General features: G+C 45.1%; 2 protein-coding genes across 2 annotated transcripts; both read right to left on the bottom strand.

Moving 5' to 3' along the window:
• Nucleotides 1-2,996: 2,996 nt before the first annotated feature.
• LOC127010284 (vitelline membrane outer layer protein 1-like) lies at nt 2,997-6,632 on the bottom strand. Its single transcript, XM_050884141.1, has 5 exons — nt 6,493-6,632; nt 5,557-5,708; nt 5,049-5,205; nt 3,897-4,082; nt 2,997-3,407 (listed from the first exon to the last, which is right to left on the bottom strand). The coding sequence occupies exons 1-5, from the start codon at nt 6,524-6,526 to the stop codon at nt 3,286-3,288; spliced, it is 651 nt and encodes a 216-aa protein (XP_050740098.1). The 5' UTR covers nt 6,527-6,632; the 3' UTR covers nt 2,997-3,285.
• Nucleotides 6,633-10,174: 3,542 nt separating this feature from the next.
• Nucleotides 10,175-17,791, bottom strand: LOC126980197 (uncharacterized). The gene is made up of 6 exons (XM_050829830.1): nt 17,788-17,791; nt 16,591-17,157; nt 15,305-16,402; nt 14,828-15,012; nt 14,029-14,353; nt 10,175-13,634 (listed from the first exon to the last, which is right to left on the bottom strand). The coding sequence occupies exons 1-6, from the start codon at nt 17,789-17,791 to the stop codon at nt 12,874-12,876; spliced, it is 2,940 nt and encodes a 979-aa protein (XP_050685787.1). The 3' UTR covers nt 10,175-12,873.
• Nucleotides 17,792-22,243: the final 4,452 nt, after the last annotated feature.

Genomic DNA, 22,243 nt, shown 5'->3' with positions numbered 1-22,243 from the left:
GTAGCCGCCACGGTAGCTACATCTCGATCAGAGTTCTTAGAGGCTCGTGTCATGCACCAGGACAGGTTCGCGATAAACTCCTTGCTCCTGACCTTTCCTTCACCAAATGACTAAATACCAGACGGCGAGAGCTACACATTACTTTCCTAACCTTACCAATGACACTAGATAATTAATACCAGACGGTGAGAGGTACACATCAAAACTGACTGTGTCAAGGTTCCAGAGTTGGGTGCTGTAATCGGAAGGGATAACAAACAAGATAAGTGGTTAGACACCAGTTTACTTTAAGTAAGAAAACCCCAAAACAGGCCTCACAATCTGAAGTCTCCGACAAGAAGGCTTCAGCACGCCGGACTCAGCAATGACCTGTTGCAAGACTTCTTCCTCTTCGGGGCGTCTCGTCCTTTAAGTGGCAATGACGAGGCAGCACAGCTTCGTCCTTGAAGTGGGGTAGATAACACAACATAAGAACACAGGAGTCTACAAGAGGCCGGCAGGCCTGTACTAGGCAGCTCCTTTGACCCTAAGCTCCCGTGTATCTAACCCCACCTAATATCGCTGTCCATGAATTTATCTAGTCTATTTTTGAATGTGACAATTGTATTGGCACTCACCACATGACTGCTAAGCCCATTCCACTCATCTAAGCCCATTCCACTCATCCACCACCCTGTTAGTAAACCAATTTTTGCCTATGTCCCTGTTGAATCTGAATTTACCAGAGCTGGGCACTTCCGTACCTCTGTCCGCACCTCCGGACCTGCGGAGCTTAAACGAGGTGCGGAGGTCCGAAGTGCGGAAAGTTATTCAAAAGTGCGGAAGTAACAGGTGCGGAACGGCAGTATTTTAAGTCCGTACCTCCGCACCTGAGGTTTGCAAGGATAAAAAAAATGAAAACGACAAACAGTCCGCGCTCTGCAGTAATACTTCCGGTCGTTTACGCGGTCTGTGCTGCAGGGCATGTTACCCCGCCACTTGAGTGATGTCACTCATTCAGATTTACGGCCCGGTTCAAAATATACCGTTTGTCGTCCGTCTTAAAGGAAGTGCGTCATCAATGACAACACCACGTGCACGGATAGCAAGAACCCAAGGTGTTGAGTTGTTTTTTTAAGGTACGGACTAGATTTTTCAGGCGCGCTTTAATAGTTTTGGGTACGGTACCGGAGGTGCGGTACCGGAACGAGTGAAAAATTTTTAGGTGCGGAAGTACAGGTACGGACTATGTGTTTCGAGGTGCGGAGGAGCGGTACCGGACTACCCGATATCCAGTAACGCGCCCAGCTCTGGAATTTACCCAGTTTAAACCCATAACTTAAGTGTCCTACCCGGTTCTCCTACCAACAAGACCTTTTGAAGGTCTCTTATTAAAGCCCTTCATCCATTTATAAACCTCGATCATATCTCCACGCACCCTTCGCCTTTCTAGAGAATGCAAGTTTAACGGTTTGATTCTTTCCTCGTATGGCAAGTTTCTCAACCCCTGAATCATCCTAGTCATCCTCCTCTGCACCGATTCTAACATATTTATATCCATTCTATAGTAAGGTGACTAGAACTGAACCGCATAGTCAAGATGAGGTCTAACTAATGCTAAATATAGTTTGAGGAAGACTTCGGGGCTTATGTTGCTTACGCTCCTAGAAATAAATCCCAGTAACCTATTAGCTCTATTTCTAGCTTTAAAGCATTGTGCTCTTGGACGGAGATCAGAGCTCACTCGCACCCAGACCTGCTTATGAGAGTCATTTAACCAATAGTTATGCAAGGGGTTGTTCCTACCTACTCAGAATACTGCACATCCCTACATTTAACTCCATCTGCCATTTATCTGCCCAGTCATACAATCTGTGGAGTTCACCTTCGAGAATACTAGCGTCCTGATCAGACTCAATTACTCTACCGATCTTGGTATCATCTGCAAATTTACTAAAATCACTAATTCCTGTATCTAAGTCATTGATAAAAATAATAAACAAAAGTGGACCCAATACCGAACCTTGTGGTAGACTAGGGAGGTGCAGGAGGAGAAGAGGCGTCAGGTTCACGGCAGTCTCGGGAGTCCAGGGCGTGGAGAGGTAAGGCACACAGAACGACCCCACGGTATCTGAGTTAGCCCGAGTGAGAGCAGTACAGGAGCTATAGCAGCATCAAGTGCTCAGGGCAAGGCTCAGCCGCTGTCTGACGAGGAAGGCGCGGGCGGCAACCAAGTCGCCTCCCATAGCGGGTTGAGAAGCCTCGGTGATTCAGTCGACCGAGGCGTCGAACGGCGTCAGGCGAACGAGCAGCGGGAGTGAAGCAGGTGGTTCGCTGCGGCTCGGTAGTTGCACAGCTTCGAACGGCAAGATGCGGGCGGACGGCAGGAGTGCCCCGGTCGTTCGGCCGCTAAGTTGGAAGTTGCCCTCACAGTCTGTCTGTCTGAATGTATGTATGTATGTTTGTTTATCTCTCTCTCTGAATGTCTGTCTGTTTGTCTGTCTATGTGTGTGTGGGGGGGGTCTGTCTGTCTGTGTGTCTGTGCTTTTTTTGTGTGCATATATGTCTATTTTTCTTCTATTTTTCTCTCCTCCTTTCTTTCTCCCATTCCTTCCTCCTTTCCACCTTTCTTTTTCTCCTATCCTAACCTTACCACTGACTAGGTCCTTCTTTCTTTTCTTTTTTCCTTTCTTTTTCGCTCTACTTCCTCCTTCCACCATTTATTTTCTCCTAGCTAAACATACCACTAACTACGTCCTTCTTTCTTTCCCTCTCCCTATCTTTCTCACTCTTCTTTCTCCTCTTCTTTATTTTTTTCCCAAGCTAATCATCTTTATTTTTCTCCGAACCCAACCTTGCCACTCTCTTGGTCCATTCTTTCCCTCCCTCTCTCCCCCCCTTTCTCCCTCCTCACAAATGGTAACCAAACATTGTCACTCTCTAGGTCCATTCTTTACCTTCCTCTCTCCCCCTTTCTCCCTCTTCACAAATGGGTAACGGAATAACGAGCGGCGGGAGGCACACAGCAAACAGTTTAATATCTAGAGTCGAATGTCTTTTGCAAATGGAACGGGAAGAAAATGCTTGAAGAACGCTGATCAAGACGACTACCAAAGCGAATATACAGACTCCCCGATGACTACTGAGTGAGGGAAGAAGAAAAGTTGTCCACGAACCTAAACACAAACACGGCGGTACATGACATCACTGCCTTCCATCCAACCTTAAACTAATGTCTCCTGGGCTGGATCGGGGTGTGAGGGGTAGGGCAGAGCAAGGCAGGGCAGGGCAGGGCATGCAGGAGGCTCAGACGCGAGGTTGTTTGAGGGCCACCGTCGAGCAGCAGAACATCATAACGTTGTTGAGCGCGGTGTCGTCGCTGGCAGTCTCGCCCTCCACTTTGGTCTCGATACCGCAGATAGCGTAGCCTGGGAACCAAGGGACGCGGGGGTTAGTTTATACCATACTACTACAGCTTTTCTACTGCTATGACTACTACTACTGCTATTACTACTACTACTACTACTACTACTACTGATACTACTACCAAAACCACCACCACTACTACTACTACCACCACCACTACTACTACTATACTACTACTACTACTATCATTACTACATTTTCTCAGGTGGTTTATGATATAGGCAGTAAAGTTCAGGCAAACGCAAAAACATTCACACCCTACAATGGCAAAGACAACACTACCAAAAGCTGCGTCACATGATGAAGAATTGTGCAAAAAAACTGAAAATCGACCAAAAATGACGTGGGCAGTTTCTTTATGAGGGTTACGATAACAGTCCAACCACATAAGAGTAAATAAGGACGTTAAGTGAAGAAGGGGAAAAAATTGTGTAGTACCTATCGCCCCTGAGACTCAACTGACAGCTCCCCCCCCCCCCTGTACCACTCACCCTCGGGACAATTGGCCCAGTTGCTGTAGTAGCCCCAGGAGTTGCCGCCGCCGTTGAGCGTCACCGTCGAGTAGTCGCACTGCATTTCGAGGTCGTTCGCCGCCGTGTCGTCGACCAGCATGCCTTGGTCCTCCTCGCTCTTCATCTTCAGCCCCGTCAGGAAGCCCGTCGGACACTCCCTCTTGCCTGCACCCAAATCATGCTCAGAGTTAGTGGTTTGGTTTACAGAATGAACACCGAGGCCACGCAAGGCAGTCAGTCCACCCCACGACCTTTTCCATCACCCCCCACTCTCACCCGCTCTCCCCCAGACTCCCCACTCCCTCCCCCGCTACCTTAATCCCACCCCCTCTCCTCCCCCGTTCTCCCCCAGACTTCCCACTCCCTCCCCCGCTACCTTAACCCCACCCCCTCTCCTCCCCCGTTCTCCCCCAGTCCATATACTCACCTATTCTCTCACATTCCCTCTTATCCCCAACCACACACCTTCCCCTCATGTCCCTTTCGATGTAGTGATCATTACGAATAACTCTACGGGAACGTCACTGTAAATTTCACTAAGTAGGTCTACAGTAAGAAATATAGACAGATATGAGGTGAATCTTAGATGCTCTCCATACTAACATGTAGCCTTAAGGGAATGTAAGGACCTAAGAGATATATACTGACCCTAGTTTCAATGGTAGAGGGTATGGACTACTAACCAGGTCCTCCTTTCTCCCTTTGCTTCCTCCTTTCCTTTATTTTTCTCCTAATCTAACCTTACTACCTACTAGACTGTGCCTCTGACCCTATGTTTCCTACTTAATACTAACCAGGTCCTTCTTTCTTCCCCTCTCGCCCTCCTTTCTCCCTTTGCTTCCTCCTTTCCTTTATATTTCTCCTAATCTAACCTTACTTAATACTAGGCTGTGGCTCTGGCCCTATGTTCCCAAGCCTCTCCTCGCCTTACCCTGCGTTACTAGACTGTCGTACTCAACCTCTTATGTCTTCCGATATCCGACCCAAAAAATGTCTCTTCCACTCTAATAACTACATTTATTTATAGTTACCGTTGAAAGGTTTGATTATTAGTGTCTTTTTGCTATAGTCAAGTGTCTAAAAACGGTAAATACAATGGTGGATGCGATAATCTGGGAACCCTCGCCTCACCTCGCCATTCGCCCCATTTCTGGTAGTTGGACGTGATGGAGTACTCCCTCGCCTCCTTCCTGGGCGGCCGACCCTCGCGACCCACGTCCACGGGCTCGCGGCAGAACAGCTCGATGCCGTTCATGGAGGTGTCGTCCGAGGCGTCCTCAGACTCAACCTGCGGCGCGGAAACAAAGACAGAGAGTTAAGATTTGGTACGTTGCAACTTTGAGTAGTACAGGTCTAGGATGATAATCTCTCTTTATCTATCTATAAATATATCACCTTTTATTTTTCTTCCATTCTTTTTTTTTTCTCTCCATCACTCCTCTCCATCAATCTGTATTACTCTGTCTATCTCTCTATATCTGTCTATTTATCGCTATCTATCTATCTATCTATCTAATGCATCCAGAGACTACTTGATACTCTCCTCTTGAAAAAAAAAATCATTACTGGAGGAAGGAAATACCACAGCAAGACTTTAGGTTATTGCAGAGTTTAACAGCCACCAACGCCTTATTCTCACCTTGATCTGGAAGGCATAAGCGAAGGTTCCCGTGGGGCAGAATTCCTGCGGCCCCCAGGAGCCCCAGTTCATGGCCCAGTCCAGCACGAGGGTGATGAACGGCTCATCTTCTCTTTCCTCCCAAGGCACTGCGCTCCCAGACACAACCAGACCTGCGACGGCGAGAATGGAAGGGTGTTAGCGAGGATTGTAAACAGACAAAGGTTGAACAGATAAAGGTTGGTAAGCAAATATCGTAAACAGACAAAGGTTGAAGACAAAGGTTGAACAGACAAAGGTTGGTAAGTGAGTATCGTAAGCAGACAAAGGTTGAAGACAAAGGTTGAACAGACAAAGGTTGAACAGATAAAGGTTGGTAAGCAAATATCGTAAACAGACAAAGGTTGAAGACAAAGGTTGAACAGACAAAGGTTGGTAAGTGAGTGTCGTAAGCAGACAAAGGTTGAACATATAAAGATTGGTGAGTATCATAAGTAGACAAAGGTGCACAGATGAAGGTTGTCAAGCGAATATCGTAAACAGACAAAAATGAACAGATAAAGGCTGGGGAAGAGACGTTAGCGAGTATCGTATGCAGACAAAGATTGAAGATAATGTTATAGCGATTAATAATTATAATATGAAGTGAGCTTGGGCAGAACATATCGTGCGTAGAACTGATAAAAGAAATATAACGAGTAACAGCAAAACAAACTACGTTACCACCAGACAACGAACATTAAGAACCAAGTGGCGGGATGAAAACAGAACCTTAACCGAAGCCGAATAGAACACATTAACATCAGACAGAAAAAAAACAAAAACAAATGAAGTAGCTAAAATAGAACCAAATACGAGGATTGAAATAGAACCTTTGCCGGGATAGAATAGAGTGCACTAACATAACCACACAGAGACCCAGGTACAGAGACCATATCAGAACCTTTGTTGACTCACCCAACAAGCCGAGGACAATTCCGTAGTGCTTCATGGTGGATCAGAATGCGTTCAGAGAGTAGAAGTAGTGTTTGGTGCAGCCCTGTCCTTTATACCTCAAAAGACGAAGCTCGACCCCTGCCACGGTTCACACGGACACGAAAATACTTCCCGCCTCCTTATCGGCCATTTGTTTAATTTCTCATGAGGCAAAACATGTTCATTGATGTAATATGAAGGTGAGGCGAGACTGCTCCTCCTCCATCGCCTTCATCTCCTCCTCCTCCTCCTCCTCCTCCTTTTCCTCTTCCATGGTCTTTCTCCTCCTCTGTCTCCTCTCCTATTTTCTCTTCATTACCTTCATCTCTGCCTCTCCCATTTCCTCCTCCTCCTCCTCTATCCCTTCCATGTTTCTTCTATCTCCTATCTTCACCATCGCCGTCATCCTCTATCCCCTTCTCTTCTCCTCCTCCTGTTCCCTTTCCATGTTTCTTCTCCTCTGTCTCCTCTCCTATCTTCTCCATCGCCTCCATCTACCTCTTCCACCTCCTCCTCTTCACCCCTTTCCTTATGCTCTTCCTCTTATTCCTCCTCCACCTACATTTCCTCTCCTATCTTCTCCATCCCCTCCACCTCTAATCCTCCTCTTGTACCCCTCCTCCTCCTCCTCCAATGCAGCACCTCCTCCTCCTCTCCGTCTTTCCCACACTGATACACAACGACTTTTTATCCAGCTCACTCGTCTTCCCGCTATTCGCCTTAGAAACACAGGAACTTAAGTCGATAGATTAGATGCCAATTGTTTTCCTGTGACAGTTAGTTCTTCATATTCTGACGCATATCTTTTCCTTTACTTTTCCTTCTTTTCACAACCTGGATTACATGAAATTATACTCAAAAGGCAAAATTATGGATGAAAATAGACGAACAGCAAATATGGAGAGCAAAAATTAGAGTGAATAGCAAAGAGAACAGAATGGAATAGCAAAAAAAATTGAATGAAGAACAAAAATTAGAATGAATAGCAAAAAATAGAATGTAATAAAAAATAGATTGAATAGCAAAAAATAGAATGTAATAGCATCAAAATAGAATGAATAGGAAAAATAGAATGAATACCAAAGAACAATGTAATAGCAAGAAAAATCTAATGAATAGCACAAAAAAAATAGAATGTAATAGCAACAAAATAGAATGAATCGCAAAAAAATAGAATGAAGAGCAAAAAAAAAAATGTAATAGCAACAAAATAGAATGAATCGCAAAAAAATAGAATGAAGAGCAAAAAAAAAAAGAATGTAATAGCAACAAAATAGAATGAATCGCAAAAAAATAGAAGAGCAAAAAAAAAAAAATGTAATAGCAACAAAATAGAATGAAATAGCAAAAAAATAGAATGAAATAGCAAAAAATAGAATGAAATAGCAAAAAATAGAATGAAATAGCAAAAAATAGAAGGAAATAGCAAAAAATAGAATGTAATACCAAAAACATAGAATGAATAGCAAAAAAATAGAATGAAGAGCAAAAAAAAAAAATAATGTAATAGCAACAAAATAGAATGAAATAGCAAAAAATAGAATGTAATAGTAAAAACATAGAATGAATCGCAAAAAAATAGAAGAGCAAAAAAAAAAAAGAATGTAATAGCAACAAAATAGAATGAATAGCAACAAAATAGAATGAATAGCAACAAAATAGAATGAAATAGCAAAAAATAGAATGTAATAGTAAAAACATAGAATGAATAGCAAAAAAATAGAATGAAGAGCAAAAAAATAGAATGTAATAGCAACAAAATAGAATGAATCGCAAAAAAAATAGAATGAAGAGCAAAAAAAAAGAATGTAATAGCAACAAAATAGAATGAAATAGCAAAAAAATAGAATGAAGAGCAAAAAAAAAAAGAATGTAATAGCAACAAAATAGAATGAAATAGCAAAAAATAGAATGTAATAGCAACAAAATAGAATGAAATAGCAAAAAATAGAATGTAATAGCAACAAAATAGAATGAAATAGCAAAAAATAGAATGTAATAGCAACAAAATAGAATGAATCGCAGAAAAAAAATAGAAGAGCAAAAAAAAAAAGAATGAAATAGCAACAAAATAGAATGAAATAGCAAAAAATAGAATGAATCGCAAAAAAATAGAATAAAATAGCAAAAAATAGAATGAATAGCAAAAACATAGAATGACAGAGCAAAAAAATAGAATGAAATAGCAAAAAATAGAATGTAATAGCAATAAAATAGAATGAAGAGCAAAAAAAATAGAATGAAGAGCAAAAAAAAAGAATGTAATAGCAACAAAATAGAATGAAATAGCAAAAAAATAGAATGAATAGCAAAAACATAGAATGAATAGCAAAAAAATAGAATGAATAGCAAAAAATAGATGAATACCTAATATGAACAGCAAAAAATAATGAAATAGCCAAAAAAAAAAGAAAAAAAAAAAGATGTTTAACCCTCTCTTTAAAATTACGAGGCCGAGCACATGTGGCAGAGATCAAGGTGAATTAGTTTAAGCACCGCCACTCAGCGCTAATAGATGGCGGGTCATTATCTTAAAATCGCGCATCGGAATGTTAATCAATAATCTGTCGAACCGTGACGAAATGATACAGACCTCATGCGTGTGTGTGTGTGTGTGTGTATTTATTTTAAGGCGTGGGGGAAGCTTCCTCGGGGGAGGTACCGTTGTCTTATTCATTTCTAGCTATCGTTGAAGTGGTTAATTATTGATGTCTGTCTGCATTGGTTAAATGTCGAAAATTCCGGTATTACAATGTGGTGAGTACGATAATGCTGGAAGACCTGCTGAACTTGAAGTGATCGACGTTAAAGAGGAAGGTAACAAAATAAGACATTGCAAATAGAAGGAGGAAAGTGGGCGAGAAAATAATAGAAAAAAAGAAGAATACGCGAATGGAGTGATGATAAAAATTAACTAAGAGAGGCAGAGAGCTGTTATTAGTTAGCAAGAGAAAGAAAACAAGAAAGAAAGGAAAAAGAAAGCAGGGAGAAAAGATACACGCTTGTTCCTAATGTATGAAGCGAATGGAGTGCTGATAAAAATTAACTAAGAGAGGCAGAGAGCTGTTATTAGTTAGCAAGAGAAAAAATACAAGAAAGAAAGGAAAAATAAAGAAGGAAGAAAAGATACACGTTTGTTCCTAATGTTTGAGGCGAATGGAGTGCTGATATAAGTAACTAAGAGAGGCAGAGAGCTGTTACTAGTTAGCAAGAGAAAGAGAAAGAAAGAAAGGAAAAATAAAAAAGGAAAAAAAATATATATGTTTGTTCCTAATCTTTGAGGCGATAGACGTGAGGGTAGGTAGATAGAAAGGGATAGAAGGGGATATAAGAGGATAGAAGTTGATTTATAGAGCTGCTGTTAGTTGCGCTTTTCTTATAACAGACGGAGGTTAATCTTCTGAAGGAGTATTTAGGTCAAACACGCGTGGGCGGATAGCGATGCTCTGATGCTTATGTAAAGTGTGTGTGTGTGTGTGTGTGTATGTGTGTGTGTGTGTGTGTGTGTGTGTGTGTGTGTGATGTGGCCTTTTCAGAAACATTTATCTAATTATATGGACTACTACTACTACTACTACTACTGCTACTACTACTACTACTACATACTCACAAACACCCATAAACACGTAGACATATTAATACACATTACTATGGTACCCACTGCTTAGGTTTTATTGGTAGGAACTGTTGGGGGCTATGTTACTCCCTATAGGAACTCAACAATCGTCCCTAGCTATACACACATTAACAGTATTAGTCCATTGTGAAGTACAGACCTTAACTACTCAATAGAAATTCAATAATCGTCCCTGGCTATTACACATCAACAGTATTAGTCCATTATGAAGTACAGACCTTAACTACTCACTAGGAACTCAATAATCGTCCCTGGCTATTACACATCAACAGCATTAGTCCATTGTGAAGTACAGACCTTAACTACTCCCTAGGAACTCAATAATCGTCCCTGGCTATTACACATTAACAGTATTAGTCCATTGTGAAGTACAGACCTTAACTACTCCCTAGGAACTCAATAATCGTCCCTGGCTATTACACATCAACAGTATTAGTCCATTGTGAAGTACAGACCTTAACTGCTCCCTAGGAACTCAATAATCGTCTCTGGGTATTACACATCAACAGTATTAGTCCATTGTGAAGTACAGACCTTAACTACCCCCTAGGAACTCAATAATCGTCCCTGGCTATTCATATATCAACAGTATTAGTCCATTGGGAAGTATACTTAACTACTATACTTAACTACTTTGAACATTGAAACCTGAAGCCTGAATCCTCAAACGGCTCTCTTGGTATGGCCATATTCAAGGGCTATAGAAACAGGTTGGTTAGGAAAGTATATTTGATTATTACTATTAACTAACGTTCTCAAATGTGTCGTGTTCTTGTTATGGCTATTTTTTAAGGGCCTCAGAAGCGAGATGACGAGACAAGTATATTTGACGACCACTTTTAACTAACTAATGTTCTCAAACGTATCTCTCGTTATGATTATTTTCAGTGGCTGCGGAAACGTGGTAATGATTAAAGTATATATGACTAGTTTTCTTATATTATTAAGGAGACGAGGCAGGTAGAGAGGGAGGAGTGGGGACACTATACGAGTAAGTCACCTGTTCAGCAGTCCCCAAACACCTGAGACGCCGAGAAGGAAAAATGAAAGTGTAACCGACGAGAGAGAAGAAGAAAGAGGACAAGAGAATATAGATGATTACAGAAATGGCAGGACAGAGGGTGAGAGTACTATATGTCAGAATCGATGGAGAGGTAAGTGGTTTTCTCTCGATCATGGCGAAACAACCTTGTAAAACTACCACCATTCGGGTCATAAAACAGCCCATAAAAGACCCGGCAACGTTTACGAGAGCGAATAGGTTAACAAGGCAGCAGACACGTTTGAGGATGGTGGAGCCCATGTTCTCAGAGGCTAGGTCGGTATATTAGACACTCTTCTCACATCAACTATTTCTAAAGGTCAAAGAGGGGGTCAATCGGGTTTTAATGAGTGTTTCTTTAGGTTCACGGTACTGGAGAAGGGCCAAACTACCACCAGGGTCATAAAAGTACTATTGGAAATCCTCACAACTCCTACGACAGCCTTGTCATATAGGCGCACTTGGGCTATGAAATGTTTTATAATACGGCCTTAGGGTCTTACAACCACTGTTTCCCAAGGCCACAAAGGAAATTAGTCGAGTTCTCATAACTGTTTTCCACATGCATGGTGCAGAATCCTTGTCAAAATACCACTAGGCTCATAAAACTACCCGTGGAAATACGACTAGCATAACCTCTACGAAAGTCTTACCAAACGTGTGTGTGTGTGTGTGTGTGTGAGTGTGTGTGTGTAGATCTCGAGGTGTTTGAGAATGTGTCTTAAAAATCAACACACTAGTTCCTACACTATTAACTGATTTATACTTAGAAAGAATACAATAACAGACAGATTAAAACACCACACCATACCTAAGTTCTACAGAGTGTTAGTATATACGCTATAGTACAATGGATTCGCTTACCCAGGCTGCGAGGCTCCGGTGGAAGGGTGTGTGGAGGAGAATGAGCGAATCTAACTCACTAATAGACGAGACTAAGAAGGCAAAGGTGAAATATATTAGTTTGCCTTCAATGGTCTGGTTTTCTATGTGGCCTTCCTTGCCTCGGAGTAAGATAAGACCAAAGATGAGGAGGAGGAGGAGGAGGAGGAGGAGGAGCAGGAGGGGGAGGAGGAGGAAAGATGATGAAGACGAAGATAAATATGAAGAAAGAAAGAAAGAAAGAGAGGTGGAAAGAAAAAAGGAAGAAAGAAAGAAAGAAAGAAAGGAAAAGGGAAAGAAGGAAGAAAGGAAGGAAAGAAAAAAAATAACATGAGACAGAAAGAAAGAAAATAATACCAAGAGAAAAAGAAAAGAAAAAGAAAAGTGAGGAAAGAAGAAAAATGAAGCTAAAAAAGAAAGAAAACAAATAAATATCACTAACCAGAAGAGAGAATCGAGCGGCCATGAATTATAAAAGGAACCCGAAAGAGATATGAACACAGTGCTCTCTGATGATGACAAGGAGGAGGAGGAGGAAGAGGAGGAGGAGGAGGAGGAGGAGAAGGACGAGGAGGGTCAGGACGAAGACGAGGACGAGGATAAAGAGAGGAGAAGAAGGAGGAGGAGGAAGATAAAAATGAGAGGAGGAAGAGAAGGGGAAGAAAAGGAAGAGGGCAGTACAGCGAGGAGGAAGAGGAGAAAAAGGATTAGAATAAGAGAAGGAGGAGGAGGAGGAGGAGAAGGAAGTGGAGAATAAAGAAGAGAGGAGGAGGAGGAGGAGGAGGAGGAGAAGGAGGCTTAACTAGACCGTCAGGCCCACATACACCATCACCAGGACAAAGAGGATGATGGGCGTCGTGATCTGCGCGAGGGTGTTGAGTTTGACGCTGAGGATCGTTGGCGGGTGCGGGAAGAAGTTCTTACGGGACGGCGGCGGCGGGGGCGGCTTCTTGGCCCCGAACGGTATGACGACGCTGACGGTACTGGCATCGTTCTCCCGCATCCTGAAGACGTTGATGATGACCAGCATGATGACGATGGAGAAGTTGAGGAGGATGCAAGCCACGAACCACACGTCCAGGAGCTTCAGGTACGACGTCGTTGGGGTGGTTGCCGTGATTTGGGTGAAGAGAGTCGCGAGAACGAGCAGGGCCGTCAAGGACACCATGATGCGGTCGTTGAAGTCGTCGAGCTCGAAGAAGAAGGTGGAGTAGCAGATGAGCACCATGAGGAAGGTTGGGACGTAGGTGCTGCTCACGTAGAAGCCGGAGAGGTTGTCCAGGTTGAAGCGGATCTCCTGGCCGCTGTAGTTGTGCCAGTTGTGGGTTATCATCTCCACGTTCCGCATCTCGTATTCCCGCAGGTTGGTGGCGCCCCGGTACTCCACGGTGGTGCCCGCGGACTTGAGAGCCACCAGGTCCCGCGTGAAGGCCTGGAGGCGCAGGATGAAGGTGCAGGTCTGGCTGTCGAAAGGGTAGAGCTCGAGGCGCATCTGGCAGGACACTTTGATCCAGTAATTTTGCTCCAGCTTGAGGGAGTTGGTCTTGCCCGGGTACACTTCATCTGCGGAGGGGCGAGAGAACGAGTTTTATAGATTGTCAAGACGCTGCTGTAATCTGTTGCTGGTGACATGTATCGTGTGAAAGCTGACCCCAAAGGCTTAAACATATTTGATTGAGGAATGAAAGAAAGACCCTAGCGAAGCACCAGTAGTAGTAGTAGTAGTAGTAGTAGTGGTGGTAGTAGTAGTAGTTGTTGTAGTAGTAGTAGTAGTAGTAGTAGTAGTAGTAGTAGTAGTAGTAGTAGTAGTAGTAGTAGTAGTAGTAGTAGTACCCTAAAAAGTTGCATCCATATCAAAGTCAGTTCCCTAAGCTTAATCTTAAATAAATCGCACAGAAGGTCTGACTTTTCCACGCGTCTGCACGGCGTCCCCGGGGCACCGTCAGCCATCACCCACCTTCCCTGACCCTCGTGATGTCGTCGGGCTCGGGCTTGGACTCCAGCATCACCACGAAGGTCTCCCATTGCAGCTTGGTCTCGGCCTCGGTGCCCGTCAGGTCCTGGAAGAGCACGATGGGCCGCCAGATGTTGTCCTCGTGGATCACGTTGAGGGTCTCGGCGTAGTTGAGGCTTTCCATGTCCAGGCGCGGGTCCCGCCAGTGCATGATGAGGCTCATGTCGAGGGTGAGCTTCATCCCGAGCGTGTCCAGCGGCTGCAAGGACAGGATGGTCACGTTCAGGTGGATCCACGCCGGCTCGGTGCCCACGCGCGCCGGGGGGACCTGCAGAAGAAGGAGGAGTGAGAGGCGAGGACGCTGGTCTGCGGGGCTAATGCAATGTGTCTTGCCCCAACCTTCCCTCTGCCTGCCTGCAGACGCAGACCGACAGCTAGACGCACCAGGCATCGGCCGTGGCCCCACACTTGAAGAAACCCATATCATTATGTACAGAACTTGTTGATAAGTCTGCTTCAGTTAAATGTCGTTATGTAATGTAATTCCCTAATAAAGTGCATAGCTGTTAACTGTAAGTGTTTTGTAAAAAAAAAAGTGCTACATATAGATGTGTATCAATTTCTATATGATGATTCTTTACTGTGCCAGGTATTTCTCGACGTGAAATTTGATCTTGAACGCAAGAGAATACTCTCCTAAAATTTTGTCCTTTAATAAAATAGTGACCTCCACACCTAACCTGGCCTCGACCCCCACAGAAGATGACCCTGCCGTGACCCAGCCCACTCCCCTGCTGCCCACCTCGCTGATGTAGTCCTTGGGCACCACCACGGGCGTGCACAGCCGCTCGTCGCTCTGGTCGGGGCAGTTCACCTCCAGGTCGCAGCGCTGCATCTTTAGGATACACGCGCCGTCGTGACACGTGTACTGCTCCGCGCTGCACGCCGTCAGCAGCAGCTCTTGCTCGGTGGACGGGCACCTGTCTCCTGTAGGGCAAGACACGGCGTCAGTTCATGCATACGAGTACGTAGCAACAGTGTTTACCAATGGGGTGTCCACATGTCTGGCGGGGAATGGTAACGCAAGTGTGGCCTGGCCTCCTGCCCTTCCTCCCGCTCAGTGTTTGTGACAAGGGGCCTCGTTAGTGAGTGCGTGATGCTTAGAAACATATGCTGCCACTATACATGAATGCAGGAGTGTATAACGGCACAAGTATGCCCTGCCCTCCGTCCCACTCACAAGGCTCCTTTGCCTCCCCCCCAAATACAGCAGCCGCACCTGTGATGTTCCAGCGGCGGAGGCCCAGCGGGTACTGCATGAGGCCGGTCATCTCCATCCTGCCGGAGATCTCGGGGTGCAGCAAGTCGGCGATGACCCAAGTGCTGTTGTCCCAGAAGACCTCGGTGTTGCCGACGCCGCTGAACAGCGGCTTGCCGTTCTTCACGCCCTTGATCACGTACATGCGGTCGAGCATCGTGTCCTCGCAGAGGCCGCGCAGCCTGAGGTTGGAGAGCTTGCTGAAGGAGCAGACGGTGCAGGTCTTGAGGGAGCACGGGTACACCGCCCACTTGCCCGGCACGAACGAGTCCATGAACGTGCACTCGTACGATTCCACGGCCTTGGAGTAGCCGGGCCGGAAGTTGGTGTAGGCCATGGTCTCGTTGGTCTCCATGTTTCGGTAGGTCCAGGAGGTGTTGGAGGGCACGGCGCGCACGCCCAGCCACAGGTATACGCCCCAGCTGATGGTGCACTCCCCCATGCGGCCCTGCGTCTCCGCCACCACAGCAGCGTTCTCCTGCTCGCTCTGCGGGGCGCTGAGGCTGCCCTTCAGCATATGGCACTGGTCACGGGACTCCTTCAGCGTGCGGTGCTCCGGGAACATGGCGTGCACGGGCTTCGGCGGGCCGCACAGCTCCCTCCCCGTGAAGGACAGGACCTGCGTGTCGCCGAACACCTCCCAATCCTGCGCCACGGACGAGAAAGTCACCACTGCCGTATCCGCCCTCGTCAGGCTACACGTCAGGAAGTCCTTCATGCGTTGGTCGCGCAGCACCTGCGGGAACACGAGCAGCCCCGCCATGTAGCCCTCGAAGCTCTGCTCGATGTTGAAGCCGCCGCCGTGCAGGTCCTGCTCCTGACCCACCAGCAGCAGGCCGCCGCCGCGCACCAGCAGCTCCTGCCCCGAGAAGCTGGAGATCTTGCCGCGGTGCATCATGGACTTGAAGGCGATGACGTAGCGCCACGCCTGCAGGTCGAGGCCCACACATATTGGGTTCCAGGCGTGCAGGAGCTCAAATTGAAAGATGTTCCGGTGCTCCACGCGGCCGTTGCCGCCGCAGCACACTATGGACAAGCTGCCGGAGCTCCAGTCTGCGTCTGAACCAAGGAAACAGCCGGAGTCAGGGGGCTGCACCAGCAACGGGAACTGTACACCAAGGGAGGGGCTAAGGCAAGTTTCCACCAGACTCAGAGCTGTGGTGGGCAGGTTTAGTTGACTGGGGGGTAAAATGAACCTCCCCCTCCCTCCACCCCGCCATCCCTCCCCCTCCCCTATCGCCACTTACAGAGGAGCAGCTCGTCCTGGAAGGCGGGGACGGAGTAGCTGAGCAGTGGCGTGAGGCTGGAGCGGACGTGCTGGATGTAGAAGTGGAAGCAGACGGTGACGCTGGCGAGGGTGGGGACCTCCTCCTTCCATTGCGCGTACGAGCCGATGGAGGGCACGCCGTTGGCCTGCAGGTACACCGCCTGGACGTCGCCACCACCGCCGCCTCCTCCGCTCTCTCCTAAAGAAGGCAAAGGTGCGAGTGAGTGACCCTCGGAGCCTACAGACCTTACTCGCAGAAGACGAAACAATGAGATGGGAGGAAAGAGAACAGAGAGGGAGGAGGAAGAGGAGGAGACAGAAAGGAGAAAGAGGAGGACGAGGTGGAGAAAAAAATACAGACTGAGGAAGAAATGAAGTAAGCGAAGATGAGGATCGGGAATAGGCGGAGGAGGAGGAGAAAGAGGAAAAATAAATAAGAGGGAGAAGGAAGATGAGGAGGAAGAGAAGGACAAGAGATAGAACAAGAGGAGGAGGAGGAGGAGGAGGAGGAATAAGAAATGAGACGAAAAAGGAAATTGAGATCTTTCTTACAACAGAGGAGGCGGCTCAAGGCAAAACAAAGACACTCACACGGAAAGAACCACCCACCTTACCTAACCTAACCTAACCTAACCTAACCTAATCTAACCTTACTTAGCCTTACCTAACATAACCTAACCTTACAACAGAGGAGGCGGCTCAAGGCAAAACAAAGACACTCACACGGAAAGAACCACCCACCTTACCTAACCTAACCTAACCTAACCTAACCTAATCTAACCTTACTTAACCTTACCTAACCTAACCTAACCTTACAACAGAGGAGGCGGCTCAAGGCAAAACAAAGACACTCACACGGAAAGAACCACCCACCTTACCTAACCTAACCTAACCTAACCTAACCTAACCTAACCTACCCTAACCTAACCTAACTTACCTATCTCCTTACCTACCTACCTAGAAGTCTGTTTATCCATCTGCCTGTCTATCAATCCATCAGTCAGTCAGTCAAACTACCTATCCATCTATCTATCTATCTATCCACCTAATTATCTATCCATATATCTATTACCTCTCCCTCCATCCCTGTACCTACCAGTCTGCGCCAAAGCAAGAGGGAGGTCGAGAAGCAGAAACAGGAGCAGAGAGGAGGGCAAGGCACCGCTCCGTCCAGCACCCATGACGCTGACGCAATGAAGCCAGAGGAAGAGGAGGAGGAGGAGGAGGAGGGAGAGGGTTAGCGCTATAGGAGAAAGAGGAAGAAGAGGAGGAGGAGGAAAAGGAGGAGAAGGCAACATAACAGAGCTAATAAATTCCTCCCTGATGGTCCGTCAATTTTGCCTCGCCCTTGAAAGCTTCTTGACGGCACTGCATCTCTTTACGCCCCTCCTGAGCACCTCTAAGCGACCCCTATGTCCGCTTATTGCCTCGGGTCCTCCTCCTCTTCGTGGTTCTCTAAGTACACGTCCTCCCCTTCCCACTTGGTATCGGAGTAGAACCGCAACAAGAGCTGAGAGAAAGGATGTAATTTGAGGTTAAGGCGGAGAATAAATTAGTAAGATGATGTAGAGATGGCGTAGTTGATGAGACGAAAATAGATACACGGAAAGAGATGAGAGAAAGGGACGTAATTTGAAGTTAAGGCGGGGAATAAATTAGGAAGATAATGATGCATAGATGGTGTAGTTGATAAGACGAAAATATAAACACGCAAGGAGATGAGAGAAAGGGATGTAATTTGAGGTTAAGGCGGGGAATAAATTAGGAAGATAATGATGCATAGATGGTGTAGTTGATAAGACGAAAATATAAACACGGAAAGAGATGAGAGAGAAAGGATGTAATTTGAGGTGAAGGCGGGGAATAAATTAGGAAGATAATGATGTAGTGATGTACTGATGACGTACCTTATGAGACGAGGATAGAAACGCAGCAAGGGGAGACTAGAATAAAAAGGAGAAAATAAGAGATGGGGACGAAGAAACAACAGCAGGATAAGAGGTAATGGTGATATGATTATGACAAAGGAAGTTGGGGAGACGAAAATTGAAATGGGAAAAGAGAAGATGAGAGAATCGACAAAACTGGAGGTGAGGGAGGAGAATGCCATAGTAAGATAGGAAGTAATGGTCGTGCGGTAAAAATAGAAATAGCTGATGAAACGGAAACAAAAACACAAAAAGAAGTTAAAGAAAACAAAATAAAAAGGCAGAGAGGCACAGCAGGCAATACTATATTTTTTTTACATATAATAGCAATGGGCGGGGGAGGGTCAGATAACGTCACCGAGGACTCAGGAAATATATAGTTGAAGATTGATAATAGAGAGGAAAGATGTACTACAGGTAAATTAATATGGAGATAAGTGAAGAGATAAGGAGAGGCGTAAGCGATTAAAACACAAGGAAGTGAAGTGAAGGGAAAAATATTGTTAAGGTCTGATGATATCTTTTTATTTTCTTATGTGCTGCCTGTAGCGCCCGAAGGCTTTCTTGGGGGGCCTCTTCGACGACCCCAGCCCGTTAGTGGCGCAGGTGAATTTTATTTATGGCTTCCGTGATTGACTGCTGCGGAAATTGATTTCTCTTTTGGTCATTCTTCACTTTTGTCTGTTGTGGGAGCGGTGAGTAGCGGGCTTTTTTTTTCTACACTCTTTTTGTTGCCCTTGAGCCGTCTCCTTTTTTGTAAAAAATAAACAGATAAGTAGATATATACGGAGAGGAGCGTAGGCGTGAAACATTACTGACGTGAGGTGGGAAAGTAAAATAAAAATATAGCTAAGGTTTGATAGCAGAAAGAAAAGATGCAATTGACGTTAATAAATGTATAGATAAGTGAAAAGATAAGGAGATGGGCGTAGGAGTGAGACATAAGGACGTGAGGTGGGGAAGGGAAAAAATATAGTTAAGGTTTGATTGTAGAAAGGAAAGATGCAATTGACGTTAGTGAATGTATAGATAAGTAAAGAGATAAGGAGATGGGCGTAGGAGTGAGACATAAGGACGTGAGGTGGGGAAGGAAGAATATAGTTAAGGTTTGATTGTCGAAAGGAAAGATGCAATTGACGTTAGTGAATATATAGATAAGTGAAGATACAAGGATATGGGCGTAGGTGTGACATAAGTGAAGTGAGGTGTTGAAGAATGACGCAAAGTGATATAGAACACAGGAAGAGAACAGTAAAAGATAGCAAGGTGCGATAAGGACAAGAAAATAACTATACAAATATATAGATAAATAAATAGGATAACAGATAGATAAAAGCAGAAGAGGTCATGACGAAACAGGCAAAAGACAGATAGACAAAAGTAAAGACGAGTGAAAAGAAAGAAACAAGCATAGAAAGTTAGCGAAAGGAAGAGGTAGAAAGATAATGGGAATAAAAACAAGTGGATAGGGAGGTAGACAAAAAAAGGAAGACAAAAAGAAACAAAAGAAAATAAGAAAAAGGCCACGAAGAAAGAAAAAGCCACAAAACGAAGGCGAAAGGAAGAGGCAGAGAGAGAATGGGAATAAGAACAAGTGGATAGGGAGGTACACGAAATACAGAAACGGGGAGGGAAAAAAAAGGAAGAAAGAAAAGAAAAGAAAATAAGAAAAAGGTCAGGAAGGAAGAAGAAGCCACAACACGATAGCGAAAGGAAGAGATAGAGAGAGAATAGAAATACCAACAAAAACAGGTAAGTAAACAAATAAACAAGACCATAAGACAAAATAAAAAGAGAAAAAAAAACTTGAAACCGTAGCAAAAGAAAGAGGTAGAGAGAGAGAGAGAGAGAGAGAGAGAGAGAGAGAGAGAGAGAGAGAGAGAGAGAGAGAGAGAGAGAGAGAGAGAGAGAGAGAGAGAGAGAGAGAGAATATAAGAACAAGTACAGGTGGATAGGTGGGTAAGCAGACAGGCAGGTGACATGTAACTCCTGTGAGGTGAATCATGGATGAGGGGACGGTGAATGATGGCTAACTCTTTCTTATGTCACTGCGGGAAGGAGAGACATGTTAAGGGACGGGGGGGTATGGGTGGGGAGGGAGAAAAGGAAGGGTGAGAAAGGGGCGGTGGAGAGGGGAGGATGATGAAGGGAGAGTAGGAGAGAATGGGGAAGGATAGAGAAGGTAGATGAATGAGAATGGGAGGAAGAGAAATGGAGATGAAGGGAAAGGAAGGATAAGGAATAACGAGTTGGGAGAGAATGGAAGGAAAAGAAAGGAAGGAAATGAGGGGAAAGGAAGAAAGATTGAAGAAACGTGAGGAAAGGAAGGAAAAGGTTAGAAGAAAATAGGAAAAAGATGATGGAGGGAAAGGGAGAGAACGGAAGACACTCAAAGGGATAAAAAAGGAAAGGAAAAGAAGAAGATGGGAAAGAAAGGGAAGAAAAAGGAAGAAAAGAAAAATGAAGATAAGAGGGAATGGAAGGAAAGAATAAAGATGATAGGAAAAAAGAGGAAAAGAGAAAGAAAGTGAGAAGGAAAAGAAAGGGAGGAAAGGAAAATAAGTGTGAGAGAGAGCATAATTAATATTTCTCTTTATGGTGACACGTAAGTTATCGACAGACTGAAGGAAGACGCTGGAGGGGGTGGAAGGAAGGAAGGAAGGAAGGAAGGAAGGAAGGAAGAGGAAAGAGGAGAGAATGGAGGGAAGGAGGGTAGGAAGAGGAAGGAGGAAGGGAAAGAAAGAAGGAAGTAAGGAAGGGAAAAAGAAAGGAAGGGAGGAGGGGAAGGAAGGCAGAAGAGGGAGGGAGGAAGCGAAGATGAAAAGGAGGGAGAGGGAGGGAAAGGAGGAAGGAAGGAAGGAAGGAAGGAAGGAAGGGAAGAAGGAAGGAAGGAAGAGGAGGGCAGCGTGGAATGGGAAAAGAAGAAAGGAGGGAAGGAAAGGAGGAAGGAAGGAAGGAAGGGAAGGAGGAAAGAGGGAAGGGGTAAGAAAGGAAGGAAGGAGAGAAGGGAGGAAGAGAGAGGAGGGCAGACTGGAATGGGAAAAGAAGGAAGGAGGGAAGTAAAGGAGGAAGGAAGGAGGGAAGAAGGGAGGGAAGGGAGGAAGGAAGGGAAAGGAAGGAAGGAAAGGAGGAAGGAAGGAGGGAAGAAGGGAGGGAAGGGAGGAAGGAAGGGAAAGGAAGGAAGGGAAGAAGAGAGGATGGAAGAGGAGGGCAGGGTGGAATGGGAAAAGAAGGAAGGAGGGAGGGAAAGAAGGAAGGAAGGAGGGAAGAAGGGAAGGAAGGGAAGAAGGGAAGGAAAGGAGGGGGAGGGTAGGATGGAATGCCTCCCTCACCTCTCCATTCTTCTCTCTCGCCTAAGGAGAATAACGTTGATGGATTGGCAAACGTTTATCATTCGTCTTCCCATTCTCTCTTTTTATCACTTTTCTGTCTTTTTCCTTCCTTCTGTGTCCCTTCTATACTTTTTTTCTCCTTTCGCTCTCTTCTTTCTTTCTTTCGTTCATATATTCTTTCTTTTAATTATCCCTTCATTTTTTCTTCTTTACTTTTTTTGTTTTTTCTTTTACCTTTTCTCCGTATCTTCCTTCCTTCCTTCATTTATTATGTTTTTCCTTACTTCAGTTTCTTTTTTCTTTCTTTCTTTCTTTCTTTCTTTCTTTCCTTTCTTTGCCTTCCCTCCTCTCCCTATCTTCCTTCCTTCCTTCC

This window comes from Eriocheir sinensis, chromosome 43, assembly GCF_024679095.1.
Source record: "Eriocheir sinensis breed Jianghai 21 chromosome 43, ASM2467909v1, whole genome shotgun sequence".
NCBI lineage: Eukaryota > Metazoa > Arthropoda > Malacostraca > Decapoda > Varunidae > Eriocheir > Eriocheir sinensis.
Note: the sequence above shows the minus strand (reverse complement) of the source record. Positions and strands in the feature narration are given on the sequence as shown.